The sequence below is a fragment of the Heterodontus francisci genome, chromosome 37, assembly GCF_036365525.1.
Source record: "Heterodontus francisci isolate sHetFra1 chromosome 37, sHetFra1.hap1, whole genome shotgun sequence".
Lineage (NCBI taxonomy): Eukaryota > Metazoa > Chordata > Chondrichthyes > Heterodontiformes > Heterodontidae > Heterodontus > Heterodontus francisci.
Genome location: NC_090407.1, coordinates 19040867 through 19066732, shown reverse-complemented (window position 1 = coordinate 19066732; position 25866 = coordinate 19040867). Strand labels below are relative to the sequence as shown.

General features: G+C 57.5%; 1 protein-coding gene across 2 annotated transcripts in view; it reads right to left on the bottom strand.

The window, feature by feature from the left end:
- Positions 1-25866, bottom strand: part of chd5 (chromodomain helicase DNA binding protein 5) — a 237282-nt gene that overhangs the window by 16877 nt on the left and 194539 nt on the right. For both annotated transcript variants that reach the window (XM_068017205.1, XM_068017206.1), the window contains 7 exons: positions 11276-11441; positions 10215-10291; positions 7236-7374; positions 6186-6329; positions 4394-4502; positions 2772-2904; positions 408-603 (listed from right to left, as the gene is read on the bottom strand). In XM_068017205.1, coding sequence (XP_067873306.1) covers positions 408-603; positions 2772-2904; positions 4394-4502; positions 6186-6329; positions 7236-7374; positions 10215-10291; positions 11276-11441 — 964 coding nt within the window. The remainder of the gene's footprint in view (positions 1-407; positions 604-2771; positions 2905-4393; positions 4503-6185; positions 6330-7235; positions 7375-10214; positions 10292-11275; positions 11442-25866) is intronic.

The following is a 25866-nucleotide window of genomic DNA, read 5'->3' as shown; positions in this document are numbered from 1 at the left end:
TGCCAGTTAATGTGACTTGGGCCCACGATAAACTAGGTGGAGACTGGTCGAACTCGTCTCACATGGGCCCTTACCACCAGTAGAGCAGAGTCTCTGCCACGAGCCAGCAAGTTTAGGCCACTGTGTGACAATACACCCCTAGTCCCTCTTATATTAAATATATCTTACATCCAAAAAATAAATTAAGATCACAATTACACCAGAGGCACTTCATTACAAAAAGCTGAATTTATTAGCAGATTCGCTAAAAAGGAACAATTTTTACAAGATGATATTGCGGGGCAGTGCAAGTGATGCTGAAACTATTCTCTAATTTTTCAATCGCTACGATGTCCACGACCTGTCTGAATGGTCACTATGGAGACGGGAGGTAGATGGGAGGGGGCGCCCGAGTTCACGCGACAAACCTTTGTGCAGCACTGCATTGGCAGGCTTGTTGCCGGCCAGAGACTCCTTGGAGAGATGCTGGTGACTCTCGGCTAAGCACTCGACCTCGGCAAAGCGTGCGTTGAGGGCCATGGCTGGGTGATTGGGATCCTGGGTCATGTTGAGGTAAGCAGCTCTCCTCAGTTGCTCTTCAATCACCAGGGCCTGTTCCAACAGCTGATGTTGGGGATCGGGGGGTCAGAAGAGGACGGAGACAAGAAAGAATAATTAGAACAAGGATCAGTGCAAGGGGAGTCCAGTTAATCCCTTTAGCAGCCTGTCATTCCCATCCCATCCATCGCTCAATAAATCACTGCACACAGTATGGTCCTGAACCATACAAGACCAGAGAAGGGAAAGGAAGGGGGGGAAACGGAGGGGCATGAGGAAAGAAAGCAAGATTTGCATTTACATAGCACCTTTCACAATCTCAGGACATTCCAAAGTGCTTTACAACCAGTTAAGTACTTCTGAAGTGCAGTCACTGTTGTAATGTAGGAAACGCAGCAGCCAATTTGTGCACAGCAAGCTCCCACAAACAGCAATGAAATAATGACCAGATAATCTGTCTTAGTGATATTGATTGAGGGATAAATATTGGCCAAGACACCCGGAAAAACTCCCCTGCTCTTCTTCAAAATAGTGCCATGGGATCTTTTACGTCCACCTCAAAGGGCAGACGGGGCCTTGGTTTAATGCTTCATCTGACAGACAACACCTCCGACATTGCAGCACTCCCTCAGTACTGCACTAACTGTACCAGGTAAGATTATGTGCTCAAGTCTCTGGAGTGTGATATGAACCCACAACCTTCTAACTCAGAGGTGAGAGTAAAAGGATCTTGATCATGCGCAAACATACGTGCACACACATCATACACACACAGGCACAAACAAGAAAACATACACATGCAGACAAGTGCCAAGATGTGTGCGCGCACACACACTGCATATCCATCTTGTGCACACTGTCCGGAAAGCACAATATGCCAAATAGAGTCAGGGATAGAGTCAGAGAGAGATACAGCACTGAAACAGGTCCTTCTGACCACCGTGTCCGCACCAACCATTACTCCCATTTTTCCCTAAATTCTCCTACCACCTACTTACACTAGGGGCAATGTTTACAATGGCCAATTTACTTATCAACCCGCACGTCTTTGGCATGTGGGAGGAAACCGGAGCACCCAGAGGAAACCCACGCGGTCACAGGGAGAACTTGCAAACTCCACACAGGCAGTACCCAGAACCGAACCCGGGTTGCTGGACCTGTGAGGCTGCGGTGCTAACCACTGCGCCACCCAATGAGAAATATTAATTTCATCGGTTGGTACATTAGACTTTTAATGGGAAAAATCCTACAGTAACTTTTTAAAAACTAGCAGCCAAGATGGCCACTGCAATTTGCATCTGAAATACCAGGAGACTGAACTGCAGACAGAAGTCTGAAAAGCCCTGGACCCAGAACAATGGCTTGCTCTTAGTAATTGAATTACCTAGGATTGCTTCATTAGCACGACAGTTAAGGACATCCTGACACATTGACTTTGAAAGAGCAAACCCCTCTGAGTGTAAATACTGGCGTCCTGGAACCCGTGGAGCCAATTCTGAACTTTGTATCTCATTAAAAATAAAGATGATTGAGAGAACCATGTGACTGTCCAGTCCATCTCTGAAAAAACAGAAGTTTTGTTACACAGACAGAAGACAAGGAGTAACTCAGAGACTGCAGCAGCAGAGAAAGCTGCGCGCTTCCCTTTCTCTTTTTCCAGAAAACATCAAGTTTGAAAACCGTCTGCAACTGTGGACCCTCCAAGCCTACAAACTGCTAAAGCCAGTGGCCAGGGGAAGACAGTCAACTACAATTCTGCCTTCAAGAAAACCCTGAGCAAAGCAGGCCAACCACATTCACATCACAGATTTCACAGTATTTAAGTTCCATTTATTTTGGACCTTAATCCAACCACCAAATCTATTTTTCCCTCTGTAATCTATTTGTGCATGTGAGATTCTCCTGTGAATGTGTAGTGTATTTTTTTTAGTACTTTTAAATCGGGGTGACAGTTTTAAGTATAATAAATTTACCTCGTGTTTGAACTCAAGAAAACCTGGCCGATTGGTTCTTTCATGATCACAGTAAAAGTAAAAAAGTAAAACAATCACAGAGATGGTAAACACAAACACTGTTTAAAAAGAATAAACCCTGTTGCGGTCAAATAAGAGGAAGGGGCAAGAAGGGAGCCTGAGACCCCCATCACCTGACCGTAACAACACAGACGCATGCTCTGGCACGTACACAAATATACACAAGCAGTCACACAAACACAGATAAACAGCTTAATTTACCTTGAATCTCCTGGCTAAGAATTTATTTTTCATTTCCAGGAAATTCCCCTTGTTCATCTCTGCTTTGAAAGGCTCATTGATGATGGTGTATCTGGGATCATTTTGTATATCCTGCCAGCGAGCATAGCCGTGACTGCACAGAAATGTCAAGGAAATCGCAAACAAAGAAAATCATTGGTAGACAAGATGTTAGCACATTGTGACTGCAGGTGATACAGGACAGGCGGAGGAGTCTCGGACCCTTGTGGCTGTGATAATCCCTCCTCCCAGTCTAAAACTCCCTCTACACTAGAGCATGGCTACCCAACCTGAACTCGACCAGGCCCGAAGACGTGTTGGGTTCGGGTCGGGTCGGGTCGCTCTTCCGGGTCCGGCATTCGGGCTCAGGTTGGGCACAGTGACAGCCAGGATGTCAAGGCAGGAAACGTGCATCCAGACTCCGCACTAGTCTGCACTGCGCGATTCCATCCAAGGTAGAGCACAACCTCTTTAACATAAATCAACTTCATTCCAGTGGTCAGGTCGGGCGTGGGAAAAAAAATCAAAGAACTCTGGTTGGGCCGGGCTTGAGTTGGATGTGGTTCTGTTGGGCTCGGGTCGGGTTTCAATTGCAGACCCGAGTAGGCCTTTACTCTACACTGTCCCAAAAAACACTCCCTGGGTAGGTACAGCACAGGTTAGATACAGAATAAAGCTCCCTTTACACTGTCCCAATCATTGAGCAATGCTCCTCTCTCATTGCAGTAATGTGTTATTTTCCATTTCCCTCACCAGCTGTTCTGTGGGTTTGCCAGTTTGATCCTCTGTTCCTGTCAAACGGGAAGACGACAGAGACAATTATGAGAATTATAAGTATATTGGGAGTGGGGGGATGGTGCAGAATACATTCCACAGACATTTAATGAAGCGTTTATTGTACAGCCTTGGTTAGACCTTCTTGGAATACAGTTCTGGTCTCCAGGTTACAAGAAGGATAAAGAGGCACTAGAGAGGGTGCAAAATAGATTTACAAGAATGATACCAGATCTGAGAGCTTATATCTATCAGGAAACATTGAATTTTACCTCTAAAGAAAAAAGAGGCTGAGGGATGATCCGATATAGGTCTCTAAAATAATGAAAAGGTTCGAGACGTAGATGTAGAGAAGATGTTTCCATATACAAGGAAAATCAGGGGCATAAATATAAGACAGTCACCAATAAAACCAAGCGGGAATTCAGGAGAAACTTCTTTACCCAGAGAGTGGTGAGAATGTGGAATTTGCTTCACAAGGAATAATTAGACAAATAGTATCAATGCATTTAAGGGGAAGCTAGATAAACACATGAGGGAGAAAGGAATAGTAGGATATGCTGATAGGGCAAGATGAAGTAGGGAGGAGGCTCCTGTGGAGCATAAACAATGACACAGACCAGTTGGGCCAAAGGGTCTGTTTCTACGCTGTAAATTCTGTGTGATATAATTCTAACACTTTGCCATCCTCACTTGCTTTATCAGTTTCTGGCGTATTCACACACTGGACCTCAGTCTTCTGAAGAACTGGGTATCACCCGAAGCCTGGCTTCTAACTGCAGCCTCTCGTGGCTGAACTCCCCCCATAACAATACTTGGGGAAAGGATACGCCACAATGCCAGCCAGCAACCAATAGTCGTGCCTTCTGTGCCAGATATCGTAGATCTTTCCGGAAGAAACGGCAGCCCGCTCTTCATTCTGCCAAAGTGTGTGCAACTCTGACAAAACAAAAACAGAGATATTATCCCTCTAAGCAAAGCTAGAACATTCTGCTCAAACTTTATGCCAGGAGAGTGAGATAATCATCACAGCACCTTGCTGGATTCCATCCTGTGCAGACACGCACTCTCCCTGGGGTGGGGGTTCCCCAGACACGCACTCTCCCTGGGGTGGGGGTTCCCCAGACACGCACTCTCCCTGGGGTGGGGGTTCCCCAGACACGCACTCTCCCTGGGGTGGGGGATCCCCAGACACGCACTCTCCCTGGGGTGCGGGTTCCCCAGACACGCACTCTCCCTGGGGTGGGGGTTCCCCAGACACGCACTCTCCCTGGGGTGCGGGTTCCCCAGACACGCACTCTCCCTGGGGTGGGGGTTCGCCAGACACGCACTCTCCCTGGGGTGGGGGTTCCCCAGACACGCACTCTCCCTGGGGTGCGGGTTCCCCAGACACGCACTCTCCCTGGGGTGGGAGTTCCCCAGACACGCACTCTCCCTGGGGTGGGGGTTCCCCAGACACGCACTCTCCCTGGGGTGGGGGTTCCCCAGACACGCACTCTCCCTGGGGTGGGGGATCCCCAGACACGCACTCTCCCTGGGGTGGGGGTTCCCCCAGACACGCACTCTCCCTGGGGTGCGGGTTCCCCAGACACGCACTCTCCCTGGGGTGGGGGTTCCCCAGACACGCACTCTCCCTGGGGTGGGGGTTCCCCAGACACGCACTCTCCCTGGGGTGGGGGTTCCCCAGACACGCACTCTCCCTGGGGTGGGGGTTCCCCAGACACGCACTCTCCCTGGGGTGGGGGTTCCCCAGACACGCACTCTCCCTGGGGTGGGGGTTCCCCAGACACGCACTCTCCCTGGGGTGGGGGTTCCCCAGACACGCACTCTCCCTGGGGTGGGGGTTCCCCAGACACGCACTCTCCCTGGGGTGCGGGTTCCCCAGACACGCACTCTCCCTGGGGTGGGGGTTCCCCAGACACGCACTCTCCCTGGGGTGCGGGTTCCCCAGACACGCACTCTCCCTGGGGTGGGGGTTCCCCAGACACGCACTCTCCCTGGGGTGGGGGTTCCCCAGACACGCACTCTCCCTGGGGTGCGGGTTCCCCAGACACGCACTCTCCCTGGGGTGGGGGTTCCCCAGACACGCACTCTCCCTGGGGTGCGGGTTCCCCAGACACGCACTCTCCCTGGGGTGGGGGTTCCCCAGACACGCACTCTCCCTGGGGTGGGGGTTCCCCAGACACGCACTCTCCCTGGGGTGGGGGTTCCCCAGACACGCACTCTCCCTGGGGTGGGGGTTCCCCAGACACGCACTCTCCCTGGGGTGGGGGTTCCCCAGACACGCACTCTCCCTGGGGTACGGGTGCCTCACCAATTAAATTTCAGAAAATATGATGACTGATGGACAGACTCCTTTCTCAAAATCGAGAGGGGCAGACAGTAAGGGGGAGAGCAGGAATAGGGGGCAAAGCAGGAGAGACAGAAAGCAAGACAGTAACAGGAGTGGGGAAGTGGGTAGGCAGAGAGGGTGTAGCCAAGGGGTTGGAGAGAGTGCGTGTGCAAAGGCGTCAGACAGCATGCGACAGAGCAACAGACTTAATCTCTGTTATTGAGTGGTGACGTCACGCTATAGGGGTCATTGCAGATCAGGCGGGGTGGGGAGGCAGCTGATTCCTTTACCTGTGAAACCCCCATCTGCAATATTGAACATAAATTTTCCTTTGCCAGACTGATCCTTTCTTTCATCGTCCTCTTTCACCTCTTTCACTATCTCTCCATTCTGAAGATTTTCCGCAATCTCTTTCTCCTCATTCATGTCTTCCGCTGTCAGAGAAACATAAAATAAATCCCATTTCCAGTGAAATCCAGCTCAAACAGAATAAACGTTTAATCGCCTCCCACCCACATACCATCCCCAATCCCAGTCACCACCCACCAGCTCTGTCTCAGGGCTGCCCTCATGGACACACTGGGTGTGGGCAGGAGCAGTGAATGTTGCGATGCTAGCCTAGTCAATTTCCTCTTCCACGGGTACCAGCTATCGCAGCACAAACTGAGGATTGAATCTGAGCTCAGCTGGTCACAAGGCAGCAGCTGTGAACACCACTGAGTCAGAGTTTATGGGTTCAAGTCTACTCCAAAAATTTGAGCCCATAATCTAGGGTGACACTCCCAGTGCAGTACTGAGGGAGTGCTGCACTGTCGGGGGGTGCCGTCATTTGGATGAGACATTTACCAATAGCCCTGTCTGCCTCTCAGATCCCATGCCAATCTTTTGAAGAACTGGGAAGTTCTCCCCAGTGTCCTGGCCAATACTTACTCACCAACCAATATCATTAAAAACAGCTGATCTAGTCATTATCACATTGTTTTTTGTGGGAGCTTGCTGTGCGCAAATTAGCTGCTCTGATTCCTACATTACAAAAAGCACTTAATTGGTGCAAGGTGCACAGGACATACTAAGCTCCCAGAAGATGCTATATAAATGCAAGTTCTTTCTTTTTCGATGCACTGTATTAACCACCTAACCCAGTTCAATCGACAAACAATTTATTTCAGCTATGGGACGGTTCAGTTCCTTAAATTACTTGTTCTATTCTCCCCACCTAATCATGGTGTCTGGAGGGTCCTGGGCACAGACAGTACTTGTCCAGAGGGTTAGGGTGAGGGCCCTGTGTCCAGCGGTGACTCACCATCAGACAGATCCCCACTGTCGCGTTTTATCCATACCTTTAGGTTGAGGCAGGACTGGCTGCTCCTGTTGTTCACACTCTCCTTTCTCCTCTGCTCCCACCTCATTTGCTTGTTTCTTGCTCTCCATGTCCTGAGGTTTCTCACTGACAGAAGCAACATTCCCACTGCTGGGAATCTGGGTAAAAAAAACATCGGGGAAGAAGTCAGCAATGGTCCACACACGACTTGCTCAGGTCCTCTCTGCAAGGTGATCACACCCACTGGGTACAGATTCCACACACACTGACTCTCCCTGGGGTGCGGGTTACACACACACTGACTCTCCCTGGGGTGCGGGTTACACACACACTGACTCTCCCTGGGGTGCGGGTTACACACACACTGACTCTCCCTGGGATGTGGGTTCCACACACACTGACTCTCCCTGGGGTGTGGGTTCCACACACACTGACTCTCCCTGGGGTGCGGGTTCCACACACACTGACTCTCCCTGGGGTGCGGGTTACACACACTGACTCTCCCTGGGATGTGGGTTCCACACACACTGACTCTCCCTGGGGTGCGGGTTCCACACACACTGACTCTCCCTGGGGTGCGGGTTCCACACACACTGACTCTCCCTGGGGTGCGGGTTACACACACTGACTCTCCCTGGGATGTGGGTTCCACACACACTGACTCTCCCTGGAGTGCGGGTTCCACACACACTGACTCTCCCTGGGGTGCGGGTTCCACACACACTGACTCTCCCTGGGGTGCGGGTTACACACACACTGACTCTCCCTGGAGTGCGGGTTCCACACACACTGACTCTCCCTGGGGTGCGGGTTCCACACACACTGACTCTCCCTGGGGTGCGGGTTCCACACACACTGACTCTCCCTGGGGTACGGGTTCCACACACACTGACTCTCCCTGGGGTGCGGGTTACACACACACTGACTCTCCCTGGGGTGTGGGTTCCACACACACTGACTCTCCCTGGGGTACGGGTTCCACACACACTGACTCTCCCTGGGGTGTGGGTTCCACACACACTGACTCTCCCTGGGAAACGGGTTCCACACACACTGACTCTCACTGGGGTGTGGGTTCCACACACACTGACTCTCCCTGGGGTGCGGGTTACACACACACTGACAATCCCTGGGGAGCGGGTTCCACACACACTGTCTCTCCCTGGGGTGCGGGTTACACACACACTGACTCTCCCTGGGGTGTGGGTTCCACACACACTGACTCTCCCTGGGGTGCGGGTTCCACACACACTGACTCTCCCTGGGGTGCGGGTTCCACACACACTGACTCTCCCTGGGAAACGGGTTTCACACACACTAACTCTCACTGGGGCGTGGGTTCCACACACACTGACTCTCCCTGGGGTGCGGGTTCCACACACACTGACTCTCACTGGGGTGCGGGTTCCACACACAGTGACTCTCCCTGGGGTGCGGGTTCCACACACACTGACTCTCCCTGGGGTGCGGGGTACACACACACTGACTCTCCCTGGGGTGCGGGGTACACACACACTGACTCTCCCTGGGGTGCGGGTTACACACACACTGACTCTCCCTGGGGTACGGGCTCCACACACACTGACTCTCCCTGGGGTGCGGGTTCCACACACACTGACTCTCCCTGGGAAACGGGTTTCACACACACTAACTCTCACTGGGGCGTGGGTTCCACACACACTGACTCTCCCTGGGGTGCGGGTTCCACACACAGTGACTCTCCCTGGGGTGCGGGTTCCACACACACTGACTCTCCCTGGGGTGCGGGTTACACACACAGTGACTCTTCCTGGGGTACGGGTTCCACACACACTGACTCTCACTGGGGTGCGGGTTACACACACACAGTGACTCTCCCTGGGGTACGGGTTCCACACACACTGACTCTCACTGGGGTGCGGGTTACACACACACTGACTCTCCCTGGGGTGCGGGTTCCACACACACTGACTCTCCCTGGGGTGCGGGTTCCACACACACTGACTCTCCCTGGGGTGTGGGTTCCACACACACTGACTCTCCCTGGGCTGCGGGTTACATACACACTGACTCTCCCTGGGGTGCGGGTTACACACACACTGACTCTCCCTGGGGTGTGGGTTCCACACACACTGACTCTCCCTGGGGTGTGGGTTCCACACACACTGACTCTCCCTGGGCTGCGGGTTACATACACACTGACTCTCCCTGGACTACGGGCTCCCACTTCTCTCTGGGACGTGGCACTAACGGCCATTATTCACGACAGTGCCTCGACTGTGCATGTTCGGTCATTCAACCAGGAGGGATGGGAAATCATACACGATCCTGACCTCACTTGCTCGAAGCTTATGTCACTGGATGGTGACCTGGAGCAGAAACGCAGACAAATTTCTTCCTTCCCAAGCCAAGGGTACTGACGGACTCCATGGAGTCCCTGGCAGCACCCCACTGCACACTGGCGTTACTTCTGCTCTCTACAGCTCAACCTTTGTCATCGGTTGGTTAATGTTTAAATAGTAACTTTTAGCTTTTGCCTTTTTACATTTCTGTTAAAAGGACAGTTTAAATTAGAAGGGATTCCTTCCAGAGTGCTTTAGCTGATAAGCTAACTGTCTCATGACTCCTTTGAGAGCTCCTTTGTAACATCCCGAAAGAGGATCGTTGTTCCCTGGAATGGTGTCTGGTTGAATGACTGACACTGATTCTTGTTAAAACTGAAGTTATTGCAGTTAATTGGATGTGGTAATGGGGCAACATGCAGATTCTCACATAAGCAGAGTGAATAATTGTTATCATTGTGCATGTGTAACTGTTGGTATTAATAGTTATCATTGTATGAAAACCAATAAATGCCTTTGAGCTATTATCTTGTGGAATAACTTCTAAACAGGAAAGTAAAAAGATCCACATTCTCTGACATCTTATACAACTGGGTCATCAGAGCAGCCTCAAACCAGTAGTTTTGATATACCAGACAGACAGACTCATTCACGCCCCTTCAGGCAACAACACTTGCCTCATTCTCCACAAGCTTGTTCTCTTCCTTGTCTCTCTCTTTATCATCCATCACCTCTGAACGACAGCCATTTTTCTCTAAAAGGGAAGAGAATTTCATCTTTCAGGTCAAATCTGTGAACCCCTTTTAGTCTCCGACACGACAAAACTAACCTTCATGGGGGAACCCAGTGATCCAGCCTGACCTCTGATACCACCCACCCCCCACCCCCATCCTCTCCCCAATCGGAACAAACCAGTTGACACAAACCCAGCAATGACAGTGACATCATAGGCAACTGAAGGTCACCTCATGTTATTGGCATCATAATTTAAGCTGCCATGGATTAAGTTTCCCATTATACGCACCCACAGTCCCCCAAAATAGATGGCCCCGTGTGCTCACAGCACTGCCCCACACATCCAACTGCCGCCAACACCCCCCACCCACTCTACCCTACCCCCGCACCCCCCAACTCTACCCTCATTGCCCCCCCGAGGTAGACTCCAATTCAGCTTCTTGGCCCCTGCCAGGTTTCTGCTGTCAGTGGAAACCAGCCAGAAGTACCTTAAGGGCATTAAAATGGTGTCAACCCAGGCTCAGTGTGCAGCTCTCCCACCTCTGAGTCAGAGGTTGTGGGTTCATGTCCCACTGCAGAGACTTGAGCACAAAATCCAGGCCGATACTCCCAGTGCAGTACTGCCTGACTACCTATCTGAATGGATGGAGAGCAGATGGTAGAAGTACAGACACGCAGGCAGAGAGAGAGAGGGAGGGAAGAGAGAAAGGAAAATAAAACAGAACACAAAGACAGAAGAGGGAGTTTATTCTCCAAACTGTCCTGAGCCACTCACCCAGAGATCTGCTGGTGTGCACAGAAATACAGGTACACACTCAATGTCCATCCTGCTCCTCGTCCCTCCCAGCCCATCCTGACTTATCATACACTTACTGTGAGCAATGTCACTAGGAGCAGGAGTAGGCCATTCAGCCCTTCGAGCCTACTCCGCCATTCAATATGGTCATTGTCTGCTTATAGAAAGACAAACACAGGCCTTTGGAATCTGATGACTTGGACCCACCTGTAGAGGTTGGGGCTGGCGTACTGGTCAGGGGGCAGGCAGGGCTGGCTGCAACTGGGGTACTGGGATCAGACGAGACGCTGTCGATGGGCTTCTTGCTCTCCATGTGCTCAGGCACCATCTCCGGTGTGCTGTATCTTCCGTTGATGTATTCAAACTCCTGTACCTTAGATTGTTTTTAAAGAAAAGGTGATTTTAATGAGAGGAAGTAGAAATAAAATCAGAAAAAAAGAGACAAAATGGGACTGGGTAGTGGAGGGGTCAAACACTGACCTTTCCACTCTGGGACCTAGGTCTAAATTCAGCCCAGATTGTGGAGGCGAAAGTGTCCCTTTTGGGACTGGTGTGAAAGGATTTGGGGAAATGTCCATCCAACTCATTCACCATGGGCTCCCAAAACAGAACCTGACAGGCAATCTCACTCAAAAACGGACACGAGAAGGGGGCACTATTCTCAGTTTGGGACAGTGTAGGAGTTTTAACTCTGTACCTAAACCGTGCTGTACCTGATCTGAGTGTTTAAAGCTGGCACTGATTGCCAGGAACAGAAAATGCTCCATTCTCCACCTCTATGAGCACAAAATGCACCAAAAAATGTCAAGTGGAAACATAACCAGCACATGGCTTTCCGCTAAAGGTAAAGCCGTTACTCTATCTCTGTTCATCGACCCGGTCCGTATTTTATTAAAAAGCACATATAAATTTACACATCTCCTTTATCACTGGCACGATAAGAGAGCAGTTATTGAGTTAGTTTCCATTAGCACAACTCTGCTCCCGGTCAAAAGTGAAGTATAAACACAGCTGACATTTCTGCCTCATCTTGATGCTATTTAAATCACCCACGAGGCAGCAGTGTTACTCACCAAACAGCTGCTGCCGGGCTCTGCCACAGCTTTTAACCCACAGAAAAACCTGAAGTAGTACAGAAAATGTGAGAAACACTGAAGCTGCCTGACATGCTCAGCCTCTCCAGCATTTTCTGCTTTTTTCATCCAGATTTCCAATATCTGCAGTATTTCGCTTTTGTGAAAGATGTGAAGAATTTGCCAAGTTCTGGTGTCCCTAAGCGTTTGGAATTCATGGGCAACACCTTAAATCCTTGGTCCTGTTAATTTATATTTATCTCAAGGCTATAACGGACCTTCTCTCTCAGGTGGATATAGGAAACCCCACAGCACTGTTTAAAGAACAGCAATATTCCTGACCAATATTTATACCATGGCCAATGCCACCAAAAGAGATTATTTGGTCATGTGACTTACTGCTCCCCATGGGATCTTGCTATACCATAAACTGGATCTCATGTTTCCTACATGACAACAGTGACGACACTTCAAAAGTACTTCATTGGCTGTAAAGCGCTTTGGGACATCCAGAGATTGTGAAAGGTGCTAAAGAAATGCAAGTCTTTCTTCAATATCTTGAAATACAAATGAATGAATGAACGAAGAGTGTTAAAAAGCACCCTTCCCAAATCCCCACTCACACAAAATTCAAACAGGACAAAGCAACACAGAAGGATTCCAAGATAAAACAGGGCGGAACTTCCGGGAAAACAAGGGTCAGGATGCCTTTGCTCGGAGGGATGGAACGCCAGCGCTCGGAGGGTCAGGATTCCAGCACTCAGGGGGACAGGATGCCAACGCTCGGAGGGTCAGGATGCGTTTGCTCGGAGGAACGGAATGCCAGCGCTCGGAGGGTCAGGATGCCAGCGCTCGGAGGGTCAGGATGCGTTTGCTCGGAGGAACGGAATGCCAGCGCTCGGAGGGTCAGGATGCCAGCGCTCGGGGGGACAGGATGCCAACGCTCGGAGGGTCCGGATGCCAACGCTCGGAGGGTCCGGATGCCAACGCTCGGAGGGTCCGGATGCCAACGCTCGGAGGGTCCGGATGCCAGCGGTCGGAGGGTCCGGATGCCAGCAGTCGGAGGGTCCGGATGCCAGCGCTCGGAGGGTCAAGATGCCAGCGCTTGGAGGGTCAAGATGCCAGCGCTCGGAGGGTCAGGATGCGTTTGCTCGGAGGAACGGAATGCCAGCAATCGGAGGGTCAGGAAGCCAGCGCTCGGAGGGTCAGGATGCCAGCGGTCGGAGGGTCAGGATGCCAGCGGTCGGAGGGTCAGGATGCCAGCGGTCAGAGGGTCAGGATACCTTTGCTCGGAGGGACGGAATGCCTTTGCTCGGAGGAACAGGATGTCAGCGCTCGGAGGGACGGGATGCGTTTTCTCGGAGGAACGGAATGCCAGCACTCGGAGGGTCAGAATGCCAGCGCTCGGAGGGTCAGGATGCCTTTGCTCGGAGGGACGGAATGCCTTTGCTCGGAGGAACAGGATGCCAGCGCTCGGAGGGACGGAATGTGAGCGCTCGGAGGGACGGAATGCGAGCGCACGGAGGGACGGAATGCCAGCGCTCGGAGGGACGGAACGCCAGCGCTCGGAGGGACCGAATGCCAGCGCTCGGAGGGACCGAATGCCAGCGCTCGGAGGGACCGAATGCCAGCGCTCGGAGGGACCGAATGCCAGCGCTCGGAGGGACAGAATGCCAGCGCTCGGAGGGACCGAATGCCAGCGCTCGGAGGGACCGAATGCCTTTGCTCGGAGGGACCGAATGCCTTTGCTCGGAGGGACCGAATGCCTTTGCTCGGAGGGACAGAATGCCTTTGCTCGGAGGGACAGAATGCCTTTGCTCGGAGGGACCGAATGCCTTTGCTCGGAGGGACCGAATGCCTTTGCTCGGAGGGACCGAATGCCAGCGCTCGGAGGGACCGAATGCCAGCGCTCGGGGGGACCGAATGCCAGCGCTCGGAGGGACTGAATGCCTTTGCTCGGAGGCACGGATTGCCAGCGCTCGGAGGGTCGGAATGCCTTTGCTCGGAGGCACGGATTGCCAGCGCTCGGAGGGTCGGAATGCCTTTGCTCGGAGGCACGGATTGCCAGCGCTCGGAGGGACGGAATGCGTTTGCTCGGAGGCACGGAATACCTTTCCTCGGAGGGACGGAATGCCAGCGCTCGAAGGGATGGAATGCCAGCGCTCGGAGGGACCGAATGCCTTTGCTCGGAGGGTCCGAATGCCAGCGCTCGGAGGGATGGAATGCCTTTGCTCGGAGGGACGGAATGCATTTGCTCGGAGGGACGGAATGCCAGCGCTCGGAGGGACGGAATGCCAGCGCTCGGAGGGACGGAATGCGAGCGCTCGGAGGGACGGAATGCCTTTGCTCGGAGGGACGGAATGCCTTTGCTCGGAGGGACGGAATGCCTTTGCTCGGAGGCACGGATTGCCAGCGCTCGGAGGGTCGGAATGCCTTTGCTCGGAGGGACAGAATGCCAGCGCTCGGAGGGACAGAATGCCAGCGCTCGGAGGAACCGAATGCCAGCGCTCGGAGGGACCGAATGCCAGCGCTCGGAGGGACCGAATGCCAGCGCTCGGAGGGACCGAATGCCAGCGCTCGGAGGGACCGAATGCCAGCGCTCGGAGGGACCGAATGCCTTTGCTCGGAGGGACGGACTGCCTTTGCTCGGAGGGACGGACTGCCTTTGCTCGGAGGGACAGAATGCCAGCGTTCGGAGGGACAGGAAGCCTTTGCTCGGAGGAACGGAATGCCAGCGCTCGAAGGACGGAACGCCAGTGCTCGGAGGGACAGAATGCCAGCTCTCGGAGGGACAGAATGCCAGAGCTCGAAAGGGGCAGAATGCCAGCGCTCGGAGGGACAGAATGCCAGAGCTCGAAAGGGGCAGAATGCCAGCGCTCGGAGGGCCAGGATGCCAGCGCTCGGAGGGCCAGGACGCCAGCGCTCGGAGGGACAGAATGCCTTTGCTCGGAGGGACAGGATGCCAGCGCTCGGAGTGACAGGATGCCTTTGCTCGGAGGCACGGATTGCCAGCGCTCGGAGGGTCGGAATGCCTTTGCTCGGAGGCACGGATTGCCAGCGCTCGGAGGGTCGGAATGCCTTTGCTCGGACGCACGGATTGCCAGCGCTCGGAGTGTCGGAATGCCTTTGCTCGGAGGGACGGAATGCCTTTGCTCGGAGGGACAGAATGCCAGCGCTCGGAGGGACAGAATGCCAGCGCTCGGAGGGTGGGAATGCCTTTGCTCGGAGGGACAGAATGCCAGCGATCGGAGGGACCGAATGCCAGCGCTCGGAGGGACGGAATGCCTTTGCTCGGCGGGACGGAATGCCAGCGCACGGGGGGACGGAATGCCAGCGCACGGAGGGATAGGATGCCTTTGCTCGGAGGGACGGAATGCCATCGCTCGGAGGGACGGAATGCCATCGCTCGGAGGGACGGAATGCCAGCGCTCGGAGGGACGGAATGCCAGCGCTCGGAGGGACGGAATGCCAGCGCTCGGAGGGACGGAATGCCAGCGCACGGAGGGACCGAATTCCAGTGCTCGGAGGGACCGAATTCCAGTGCTCGGAGGGACCGAATGCCAGCGCTCAGAGGGTCGGAATGCCTTTGCTCGGAGGGACGGAATGCCAGCACAGGGAGGGACGGAATGCCAGCGCACGGAGGGACGGAATGCCTTTGCTCGGAGGGACTGAATGCCAGCGCTCGGAGGGACTGAATGCCAGCGCTCGGAGGGACCGAATGCCAGCGCTCGGAGGGACCGAATGCCAGCGCTCGGAGGGACCGAATGCCTTTGCTCGGAGGGACGGACTGCCTTTGCTCGGAGGGACGGAATGCCTTTGCTCGGAGGGTCGGAATGCCAGCGCTCGGAGGGACGGAATGCCTTTGCTCGGAGGGACGGAATGCATTTGCTCGGAGGGACGGACTGCCTTTGCTCGGAGGGACAGAATGCCAGCTTTCGGAGGGACAGGATGCCTTTGCAAGGAGGGACAGAATGCCAGCGCTCGGAGGGACCGAATGCCTTTGCTCGGAGGGTCCGAATGCCTTTGCTGGGAGGGACGGAACGCCTTTGCTCGGAGGGACGGAATGCCAGTGCACGGAGGGACCGAATGCCAGCGCACGGAGGGACGGAATGCCTTTGCTCGGAGGGACAGAATGCCAGCGCTCGGAGGGACCGAATGCCAGCGCTCGGAGGGACCGAATGCCAGCGCTCGGAGGGACCGAATGCCAGCGCTCGGAGGGACCGAATGCCAGCGCTCGGAGGGTGGGAATGCCTTTGCTCGGAGGGTGGGAATGCCTTTGCTCGGAGGGACGGACTGCCTTTGCTCGGAGGGACAGAATGCCAGCGTTCGGAGGGACAGGACGCCTTCGCTCGGAGGGACAGAATGCCTTTGCTCGGAGGGACAGAATGCCAGCGCTCGGAGGGACAGGATGCCTTTGCTCGGAGGCACGGATTGCCAACGCTCGGAGGGTCGGAATGCCTTTGCTCGGAGGCACGGATTGCCAGCGCTCGGAGGGTCGGAATGCCTTTGCTCGGACGCACGGATTGCCAGCGCTCGGAGTGTCGGAATGCCTTTGCTCGGAGGGACGGAACGCCAGCGCTCGGAGGGACGGAATGCCTTTGCTCGGAGGGACAGAATGCCAGCGCACGGAGGGACAGAATGCCTTTGCTCGGAGGGACAGAATGCCAGCGCTCGGAGGGACCGAATGCCAGAGCTCGGAGGGACCGAATGCCAGCTCTCGGAGGGTCGGAATGCCTTTGCTCGGAGGCACGGATTGCCAGCGCTCGGAGGGTCGGAATGCCTTTGCTCGGACGCACGGATTGCCAGCGCTCGGAGTGTCGGAATGCCTTTGCTCGGAGGGACGGAACGCCAGCGCTCGGAGGGACGGAATGCCTTTGCTCGGAGGGACAGAATGCCAGCGCACGGAGGGACAGAATGCCTTTGCTCGGAGGGACAGAATGCCAGCGCTCGGAGGGACCGAATGCCAGCGCTCGGAGGGACCGAATGCCAGCTCTCGGAGGGACCGAATGCCAGCTCTCGGAGGGACGGAATGCCAGCGCACGGAGGGACAGGATGCCTTTGCTCGGAGGGTCGGAATGCCTTTGCTCGGAGGGACGGAATGCCTTTGCTCGGAGGGACGGAATGCCAGCGCACGGAGGGACGGAATGCCTTTGCTCGGAGGGACAGAATGCCAGCGCTCGGAGGAACAGAATGCCAGCGCTCGGAGGGACCGAATGCCAGCGCTCGGAGGGTGGGAATGCCTTTGCTCGGAGGGACAGAATGCCAGCGCTCGAAGGGATGGAATGCCAGCGCTCGGAGGGACCGAATGCCTTTGCTCGGAGGATCCGAATGCCAGCGCTCGGAGGGATGGAATGCCTTTGCTCGGAGGGACGGAATGCATTTGCTCGGAGGGACGGAATGCCAGCGCTCGGAGGGACGGAATGCCAGCGCTCGGAGGGACGGAATGCCAGCGCTCGGAGGGACGGAATGCGAGCGCTCGGAGGGACGGAATGCCTTTGCTCGGAGGGACGGAATGCCTTTGCTCGGAGGGACGGAATGCCTTTGCTCGGAGGGACGGAATGCCTTTGCTCGGAGGGACGGAATGCCTTTGCTCGGAGGCACGGATTGCCAGCGCTCGGAGGGTCGGAATGCCTTTGCTCGGAGGGACGGAATGCCAGCGCACGGAGGGATAGGATGCCTTTGCTCGGAGGGACCGAATGCCAGCGCTCCGAGGGACCAAATGCCAGCGCTCGGAGGGACCGAATGCCAGCGCTCGGAGGGACCGAATGCCTTTGCTTGGAGGGACGGAACGCCTTTGCTCGGAGGGACGGAATGCCAGCGCACGGAGGGACGGAATGCCTTTGCTCGGAGGGACAGAATGCCAGCGCACGGAGGGACCGAATTCCAGCGCTCGGAGGAACCGAATGCCAGCGCTCGGAGGGACCGAATGCCTTTGCTCGGAGGAACCGAATGCCAGCGCACGGAGGGACGGAATGCCTTTGCTCGGAGGGACAGAATGCCAGCGCACGGAGGGACCGAATTCCAGCGCTCGGAGGGACCGAATGCCAGCGCTCGGAGGGACCGAATGCCTTTGCTCGGAGGGACGGACTGCCTTTGCTCGGAGGAACGGAATGCCAGCGTTCGGAGGGACAGGAAGCCTTTGCTCGGAGGAACGGAATGCCAGCGCTCGAAGGACGGAACGCCAGTGCTCGGAGGGACAGAATGCCAGCTCTCGGAGGGACAGAATGCCAGAGCTGGAAAGGGGCAGAATGCCAGCGCTCGGAGGGACAGAATGCCAGAGCTCGAAAGGGGCAGAATGCCAGCGCTCGGAGGGACAGAATGCCAGAGCTCGAAAGGGGCAGAATGCCAGCGCTCGGAGGGACAGAATGCCAGCGCTCGGAGGGCCAGGATGCCAGCGCTCGGAGGGCCAGGACGCCAGCGCTCGGAGGGACAGGATGCCAGCGCTCGGAGGGACAGGACGCCTTTGCTCGGAGGGACCGGACGCCTTTGCTCGGAGGGACAGGACGCCTTCGCTCGGAGGGACAGAATGCCTTTGCTCGGAGGGACAGGATGCCAGCGCTCGGAGTGACAGGATGCCTTTGCTCGGAGGCACGGATTGCCAGCGCTCGGAGGGTCGGAATGCCTTTGCTCGGAGGCACGGATTGCCAGCGCTCGGAGGGTCGGAATGCCTTTGCTCGGACGCACGGATTGCCAGCGCTCGGAGTGTCGGAATGCCTTTGCTCGGAGGGACGGAATGCCTTTGCTCGGAGGGACAGAATGCCAGCGCTCGGAGGGACAGAATGCCAGCGCTCGGAGGGTGGGAATGCCTTTGCTCGGAGGGACAGAATGCCAGCGATCGGAGGGACCGAATGCCAGCGCTCGGAGGGACGGAATGCCTTTGCTCGGCGGGACGGAATGCCAGCGCTCGGGGGGACGGAATGCCAGCGCACGGAGGGATAGGATGCCTTTGCTCGGAGGGACGGAATGCCATCGCTCGGAGGGACGGAATGCCAGCGCTCGGAGGGACGGAATGCCAGCGCTCGGAGGGACCGCATGCCAGCGCTCGGAGGGACGGAATGCCAGCGCTCAGAGGGTCGGAATGCCTTTGCTTGGAGGGACGGAATGCCTTTGCTCGGAGGGACGGAATGCCAGCACAGGGAGGGACGGAATGCCAGCGCACGGAGGGACGGAATGCCTTTGCTCGGAGGGACTGAATGCCAGCGCTCGGAGGGACTGAATGCCAGCGCTCGGAGGGACCGAATGCCAGCGCTCGGAGGGACCGAATGCCAGCGCTCGGAGGGACCGAATGCCTTTGCTCGGAGGGACGGACTGCCTTTGCTCGGAGGGACGGACTGCCTTTGCTCGGAGGGACGGAATGCCTTTGCTCGGAGGGTCCGAATGCCAGCGCTCGGAGGGATGGAATGCCTTTGCTCGGAGGGACGGAATGCATTTGCTCGGAGGGACGGACTGCCTTTGCTCGGAGGGACAGAATGCCAGCTTTCGGAGGGACAGGATGCCTTTGCAAGGAGGGACAGAATGCCAGCGCTCGGAGGGACCGAATGCCTTTGCTCGGAGGGACGGAATGCCAGCGCACGGAGGGATAGGATGCCTTTGCTCGGAGGGACAGAATGCCAGCGCTCGGAGGGACCGAATGCCTTTGCTTGGAGGGACGGAACGCCTTTGCTCGGAGGGACGGAATGCCAGCGCACGGAGGGACGGAATGCCTTTGCTCGGAGGGACAGAATGCCAGCGCTCGGAGGGACCGAATGCCAGCGATCGGAGGAACCGAATGCCAGCGCTCGGAGGGACCGAATGCCAGCGCTCGGAGGGACCGAATGCCTTTGCTCGGAGGGACGGACTGCCTTTGCTCGGAGGGACAGAATGCCAGCGTTCGGAGGGACAGGAAGCCTTTGCTCGGAGGAACGGAATGCCAGCGCTCGAAGGACGGAACGCCAGTGCTCGGAGGGACAGTATGCCAGCTCTCGGAGGGACAGAATGCCAGAGCTCGAAAGGGGCAGAATGCCAGCGCTCGGAGGGACAGAATGCCAGAGCTCGAAAGGGGCAGAATGCCAGCGCTCGGAGGGCCAGGATGCCAGCGCTCGGAGGGCCAGGACGCCAGCGCTCGGAGGGACAGGATGCCAGCGCTCGGAGGGACAGGACGCCTTTGCTCGGAGGGACCGGACGCCTTTGCTCGGAGGGACAGGACGCCTTCGCTCGGAGGGACAGGATGCCTTTGCTCGGAGGGACAGGATGCCAGCGCTCGGAGTGACAGGATGCCTTTGCTCGGAGGCACGGATTGCCAGCGCTCGGAGGGTCGGAATGCCTTTGCTCGGAGGCACGGATTGCCAGCGCTCGGAGTGTCGGAATGCCTTTGCTCGGAGGGACGGAATGCCTTTGCTCGGAGGGACAGAATGCCAGCGCTCGGAGGGACAGAATGCCAGCGCTCGGAGGGTGGGAATGCCTTTGCTCGGAGGGACAGAATGCCAGCGATCGGAGGGACCGAATGCCAGCGCTCGGAGGGACGGAATGCCTTTGCTCGGCGGGACGGAATGCCAGCGCACGGGGGGACGGAATGCCAGCGCACGGAGGGATAGGATGCCTTTGCTCGGAGGGACGGAATGCCATCGCTCGGAGGGACGGAATGCCAGCGCTCGGAGGGACGGAATGCCAGCGCTTGGAGGGACGGAATGCCAGCGCACGGAGGGACCGAATTCCAGTGCTCGGAGGGACCGAATGCCAGCGCTCAGAGGGTCGGAATGCCTTTGCTTGGAGGGACGGAATGCCTTTGCTCGGAGGGACGGAATGCCAGCACAGGGAGGGACGGAATGCCAGCACAGGGAGGGACGGAATGCCTTTGCTCGGAGGGACTGAATGCCAGCGCTCGGAGGGACTGAATGCCAGCGCTCGGAGGGACCGAATGCCAGCGCTCGGAGGGACCGAATGCCAGCGCTCGGAGGGACCGAATGCCTTTGCTCGGAGGGACGGACTGCCTTTGCTCGGAGGGACGGACTGCCTTTGCTCGGAGGGACGGAATGCCTTTGCTCGGAGGGTCCGAATGCCAGCGCTCGGAGGGATGGAATGCCTTTGCTCGGAGGGACGGAATGCATTTGCTCGGAGGGACGGACTGCCTTTGCTCGGAGGGACAGAATGCCAGCTTTCGGAGGGACAGGATGCCTTTGCAAGGAGGGACAGAATGCCAGCGCTCGGAGGGACCGAATGCCTTTGCTCGGAGGGACGGAATGCCAGCGCACGGAGGGATAGGATGCCTTTGCTCGGAGGGACAGAATGCCAGCGCTCGGAGGGACCGAATGCCAGCGCTCAGAGGGTCCGAATGCCTTTGCTGGGAGGGACGGAACGCCTTTGCTCGGAGGGACGGAATGCCAGTGCACGGAGGGACCGAATGCAATCACACGGAGGGACGGAATGCCTTTGCTCGGAGGGACAGAATGCCAGCGCTCGGAGGGACCGAATGCCAGCGCTCGGAGGGACCGAATGCCAGCGCTCGGAGGGTGGGAATGCCTTTGCTCGGAGGGACGGACTGCCTTTGCTCGGAGGGACAGAATGCCAGCGTTCGGAGGGACAGGACGCCTTCGCTCGGAGGGACAGAATGCCTTTGCTCGGAGGAACAGAATGCCAGCGCTCGGAGGGACAGGATGCCTTTGCTCGGAGGCACGGATTGCCAACGCTCGGAGGGTCGGAATGCCTTTGCTCGGAGGCACGGATTGCCAGCGCTCGGAGGGTCGGAATGCCTTTGCTCGGACGCACGGATTGCCAGCGCTCGGAGTGTCGGAATGCCTTTGCTCGGAGGGACGGAACGCCAGCGCTCGGAGGGACGGAATGCCTTTGCTCGGAGGGACAGAATGCCAGCGTTCGGAGGGACAGGAAGCCTTTGCTCGGAGGAACGGAATGCCAGCGCTCGAAGGACGGAACGCCAGTGCTCGGAGGGACAGTATGCCAGCTCTCGGAGGGACAGAATGCCAGAGCTCGAAAGGGGCAGAATGCCAGCGCTCGGAGGGACAGAATGCCAGAGCTCGAAAGGGGCAGAATGCCAGCGCTCGGAGGGCCAGGATGCCAGCGCTCGGAGGGCCAGGACGCCAGCGCTCGGAGGGACAGGACGCCTTTGCTCGGAGGGACCGGACGCCTTTGCTCGGAGGGCCAGGACGCCAGCGCTCGGAGGGACAGGACGCCTTTGCTCGGAGGGACCGGACGCCTTTGCTCGGAGGGACAGGATGCCAGCGCTCGGAGTGACAGGATGCCTTTGCTCGGAGGCACGGATTGCCAGCGCTCGGAGGGTCGGAATGCCTTTGCTCGGAGGCACGGATTGCCAGCGCTCGGAGGGTCGGAATGCCTTTGCTCGGACGCACGGATTGCCAGCGCTCGGAGTGTCGGAATGCCTTTGCTCGGAGGGACGGAATGCCTTTGCTCGGAGGGACAGAATGCCAGCGCTCGGAGGGACAGAATGCCAGCGCTCGGAGGGTGGGAATGCCTTTGCTCGGAGGGACCGAATGCCAGCGCTCGGAGGGACGGAATGCCAGCGCTCGGAGGGATAGGATGCCTTTGCTCGGAGGGACGGAATGCCATCGCTCGGAGGGACGGAATGCCAGCGCTCGGAGGGACGGAATGCCAGCGCTTGGAGGGACGGAATGCCAGCGCTCAGAGGGTCGGAATGCCTTTGCTTGGAGGGACGGAATGCCTTTGCTCGGAGGGACGGAATGCCATCGCTCGGAGGGACGGAATGCCAGCGCTCGGAGGGACGGAATGCCAGCGCTTGGAGGGACGGAATGCCAGCGCACGGAGGGACCGAATTTCAGTGCTCGGAGGGACCGAATGCCAGCGCTCAGAGGGTCGGAATGCCTTTGCTTGGAGGGACGGAATGCCTTTGCTCGGAGGGACGGAATGCCAGCACAGGGAGGGACGGAATGCCAGCGCACGGAGGGACGGAATGCCTTTGCTCGGAGGGACTGAATGCCAGCGCTCGGAGGGACTGAATGCCAGCGCTCGGAGGGACCGAATGCCAGCGCTCGGAGGGACCGAATGCCAGCGCTCGGAGGGACCGAATGCCAGCGCTCGGAGGGACGGACTGCCTTTGCTCGGAGGGACGGACTGCCTTTGCTCGGAGGGACGGAATGCCTTTGCTCGGAGGGTCCGAATGCCAGCGCTCAGAGGGATGGAATGCCTTTGCTCGGAGGGACGGAATGCATTTGCTCGGAGGGACGGACTGCCTTTGCTCGGAGGGACAGAATGCCAGCTTTCGGAGGGACAGGATGCCTTTGCAAGGAGGGACAGAATGCCAGCGCTCGGAGGGACCGAATGCCTTTGCTCGGAGGGACGGAATGCCAGCGCACGGAGGGATAGGACGCCTTCGCTCGGAGGGACAGAATGCCTTTGCTCGGAGGGACAGAATGCCAGCGCTCGGAGGGACAGGATGCCTTTGCTCGGAGGCACGGATTGCCAACGCTCGGAGGGTCGGAATGCCTTTGCTCGGAGGCACGGATTGCCAGCGCTCGGAGGGTCGGAATGCCTTTGCTCGGACGCACGGATTGCCAGCGCTCGGAGTGTCGGAATGCCTTTGCTCGGAGGGACGGAACGCCAGCGCTCGGAGGGACGGAATGCCTTTGCTCGGAGGGACAGAATGCCAGCGTTCGGAGGGACAGGAAGCCTTTGCTCGGAGGAACGGAATGCCAGCGCTCGAAGGACGGAACGCCAGTGCTCGGAGGGACAGTATGCCAGCTCTCGGAGGGACAGAATGCCAGAGCTCGAAAGGGGCAGAATGCCAGCGCTCGGAGGGACAGAATGCCAGAGCTCGAAAGGGGCAGAATGCCAGCGCTCGGAGGGCCAGGATGCCAGCGCTCGGAGGGCCAGGACGCCAGCGCTCGGAGGGACAGGACGCCTTTGCTCGGAGGGACCGGACGCCTTTGCTCGGAGGGACAGGACGCCTTCGCTCGGAGGGACAGAATGCCTTTGCTCGGAGGGACAGGATGCCAGCGCTCGGAGTGACAGGATGCCTTTGCTCGGAGGCACGGATTGCCAGCGCTCGGAGGGTCGGAATGCCTTTGCTCGGAGGCACGGATTGCCAGCGCTCGGAGGGTCGGAATGCCTTTGCTCGGACGCACGGATTGCCAGCGCTCGGAGTGTCGGAATGCCTTTGCTCGGAGGGACGGAATGCCTTTGCTCGGAGGGACAGAATGCCAGCGCTCGGAGGGACAGAATGCCAGCGCTCGGAGGGTGGGAATGCCTTTGCTCGGAGGGACAGAATGCCAGCGATCGGAGGGACCGAATGCCAGCGCTCGGAGGGACGGAATGCCTTTGCTCGGCGGGACGGAATGCCAGCGCACGGGGGGACGGAATGCCAGCGCACGGAGGGATAGGATGCCTTTGCTCGGAGGGACGGAATGCCATCGCTCGGAGGCACGGAATGCCAGCGCTCGGAGGGACGGAATGCCAGCGCTTGGAGGGACGGAATGCCAGCGCACGGAGGGACCGAATTCCAGTGCTCGGAGGGACCGAATGCCAGCGCTCAGAGGGTCGGAATGCCTTTGCTTGGAGGGACGGAATGCCTTTGCTCGGAGGGACGGAATGCCAGCACAGGGAGGGACGGAATGCCAGCGCACGGAGGGACGGAATGCCTTTGCTCGGAGGGACTGAATGCCAGCGCTCGGAGGGACTGAATGCCAGCGCTCGGAGGGACCGAATGCCAGCGCTCGGAGGGACCGAATGCCAGCGCTCGGAGGGACCGAATGCCAGCGCTCGGAGGGACGGACTGCCTTTGCTCGGAGGGACGGACTGCCTTTGCTCGGAGGGACGGAATGCCTTTGCTCGGAGGGACGGAATGCCTTTGCTCGGAGGGTCCGAATGCCAGCGCTCGGAGGGATGGAATGCCTTTGCTCGGAGGGACGGAATGCATTTGCTCGGAGGGACGGACTGCCTTTGCTCGGAGGGTCCGAATGCCAGCGCTCGGAGGGATGGAATGCCTTTGCTCGGAGGGACGGAATGCATTTGCTCGGAGGGACGGACTGCCTTTGCAAGGAGGGACAGAATGCCAGCGCTCGGAGGGACCGAATGCCTTTGCTCGGAGGGACGGAATGCCAGCGCACGGAGGGATAGGATGCCTTTGCTCGGAGGGACAGAATGCCAGCGCTCGGAGGGACCGAATGCCAGCGCTCAGAGGGTCCGCATGCCTTTGCTGGGAGGGACGGAACGCCTTTGCTCGGAGGGACGGAATGCCAGTGCACGGAGGGACCGAATGCCAGCACACGGAGGGACGGAATGCCTTTGCTCGGAGGGACAGAATGCCAGCGCTCGGAGGGACCGAATGCCAGCGCTCGGAGGGACCGAATGCCAGCGCTCGGAGGGACCGAATGCCAGCGCTCGGAGGGTGGGAATGCCTTTGCTCGGAGGGACGGACTGCCTTTGCTCGGAGGGACAGAATGCCAGCGTTCGGAGGGACAGGACGCCTTCGCTCGGAGGGACAGAATGCCTTTGCTCGGAGGGACAGAATGCCAGCGCTCCGAGGGACAGGATGCCTTTGCTCGGAGGCACGGATTGCCAACGCTCGGAGGGTCGGAATGCCTTTGCTCGGAGGCACGGATTGCCAGCGCTCGGAGGGTCGGAATGCCTTTGCTCGGACGCACGGATTGCCAGCGCTCGGAGTGTCGGAATGCCTTTGCTCGGAGGGACGGAACGCCAGCGCTCGGAGGGACGGAATGCCTTTGCTCGGAGGGACAGAATGCCAGCGCACGGAGGGAC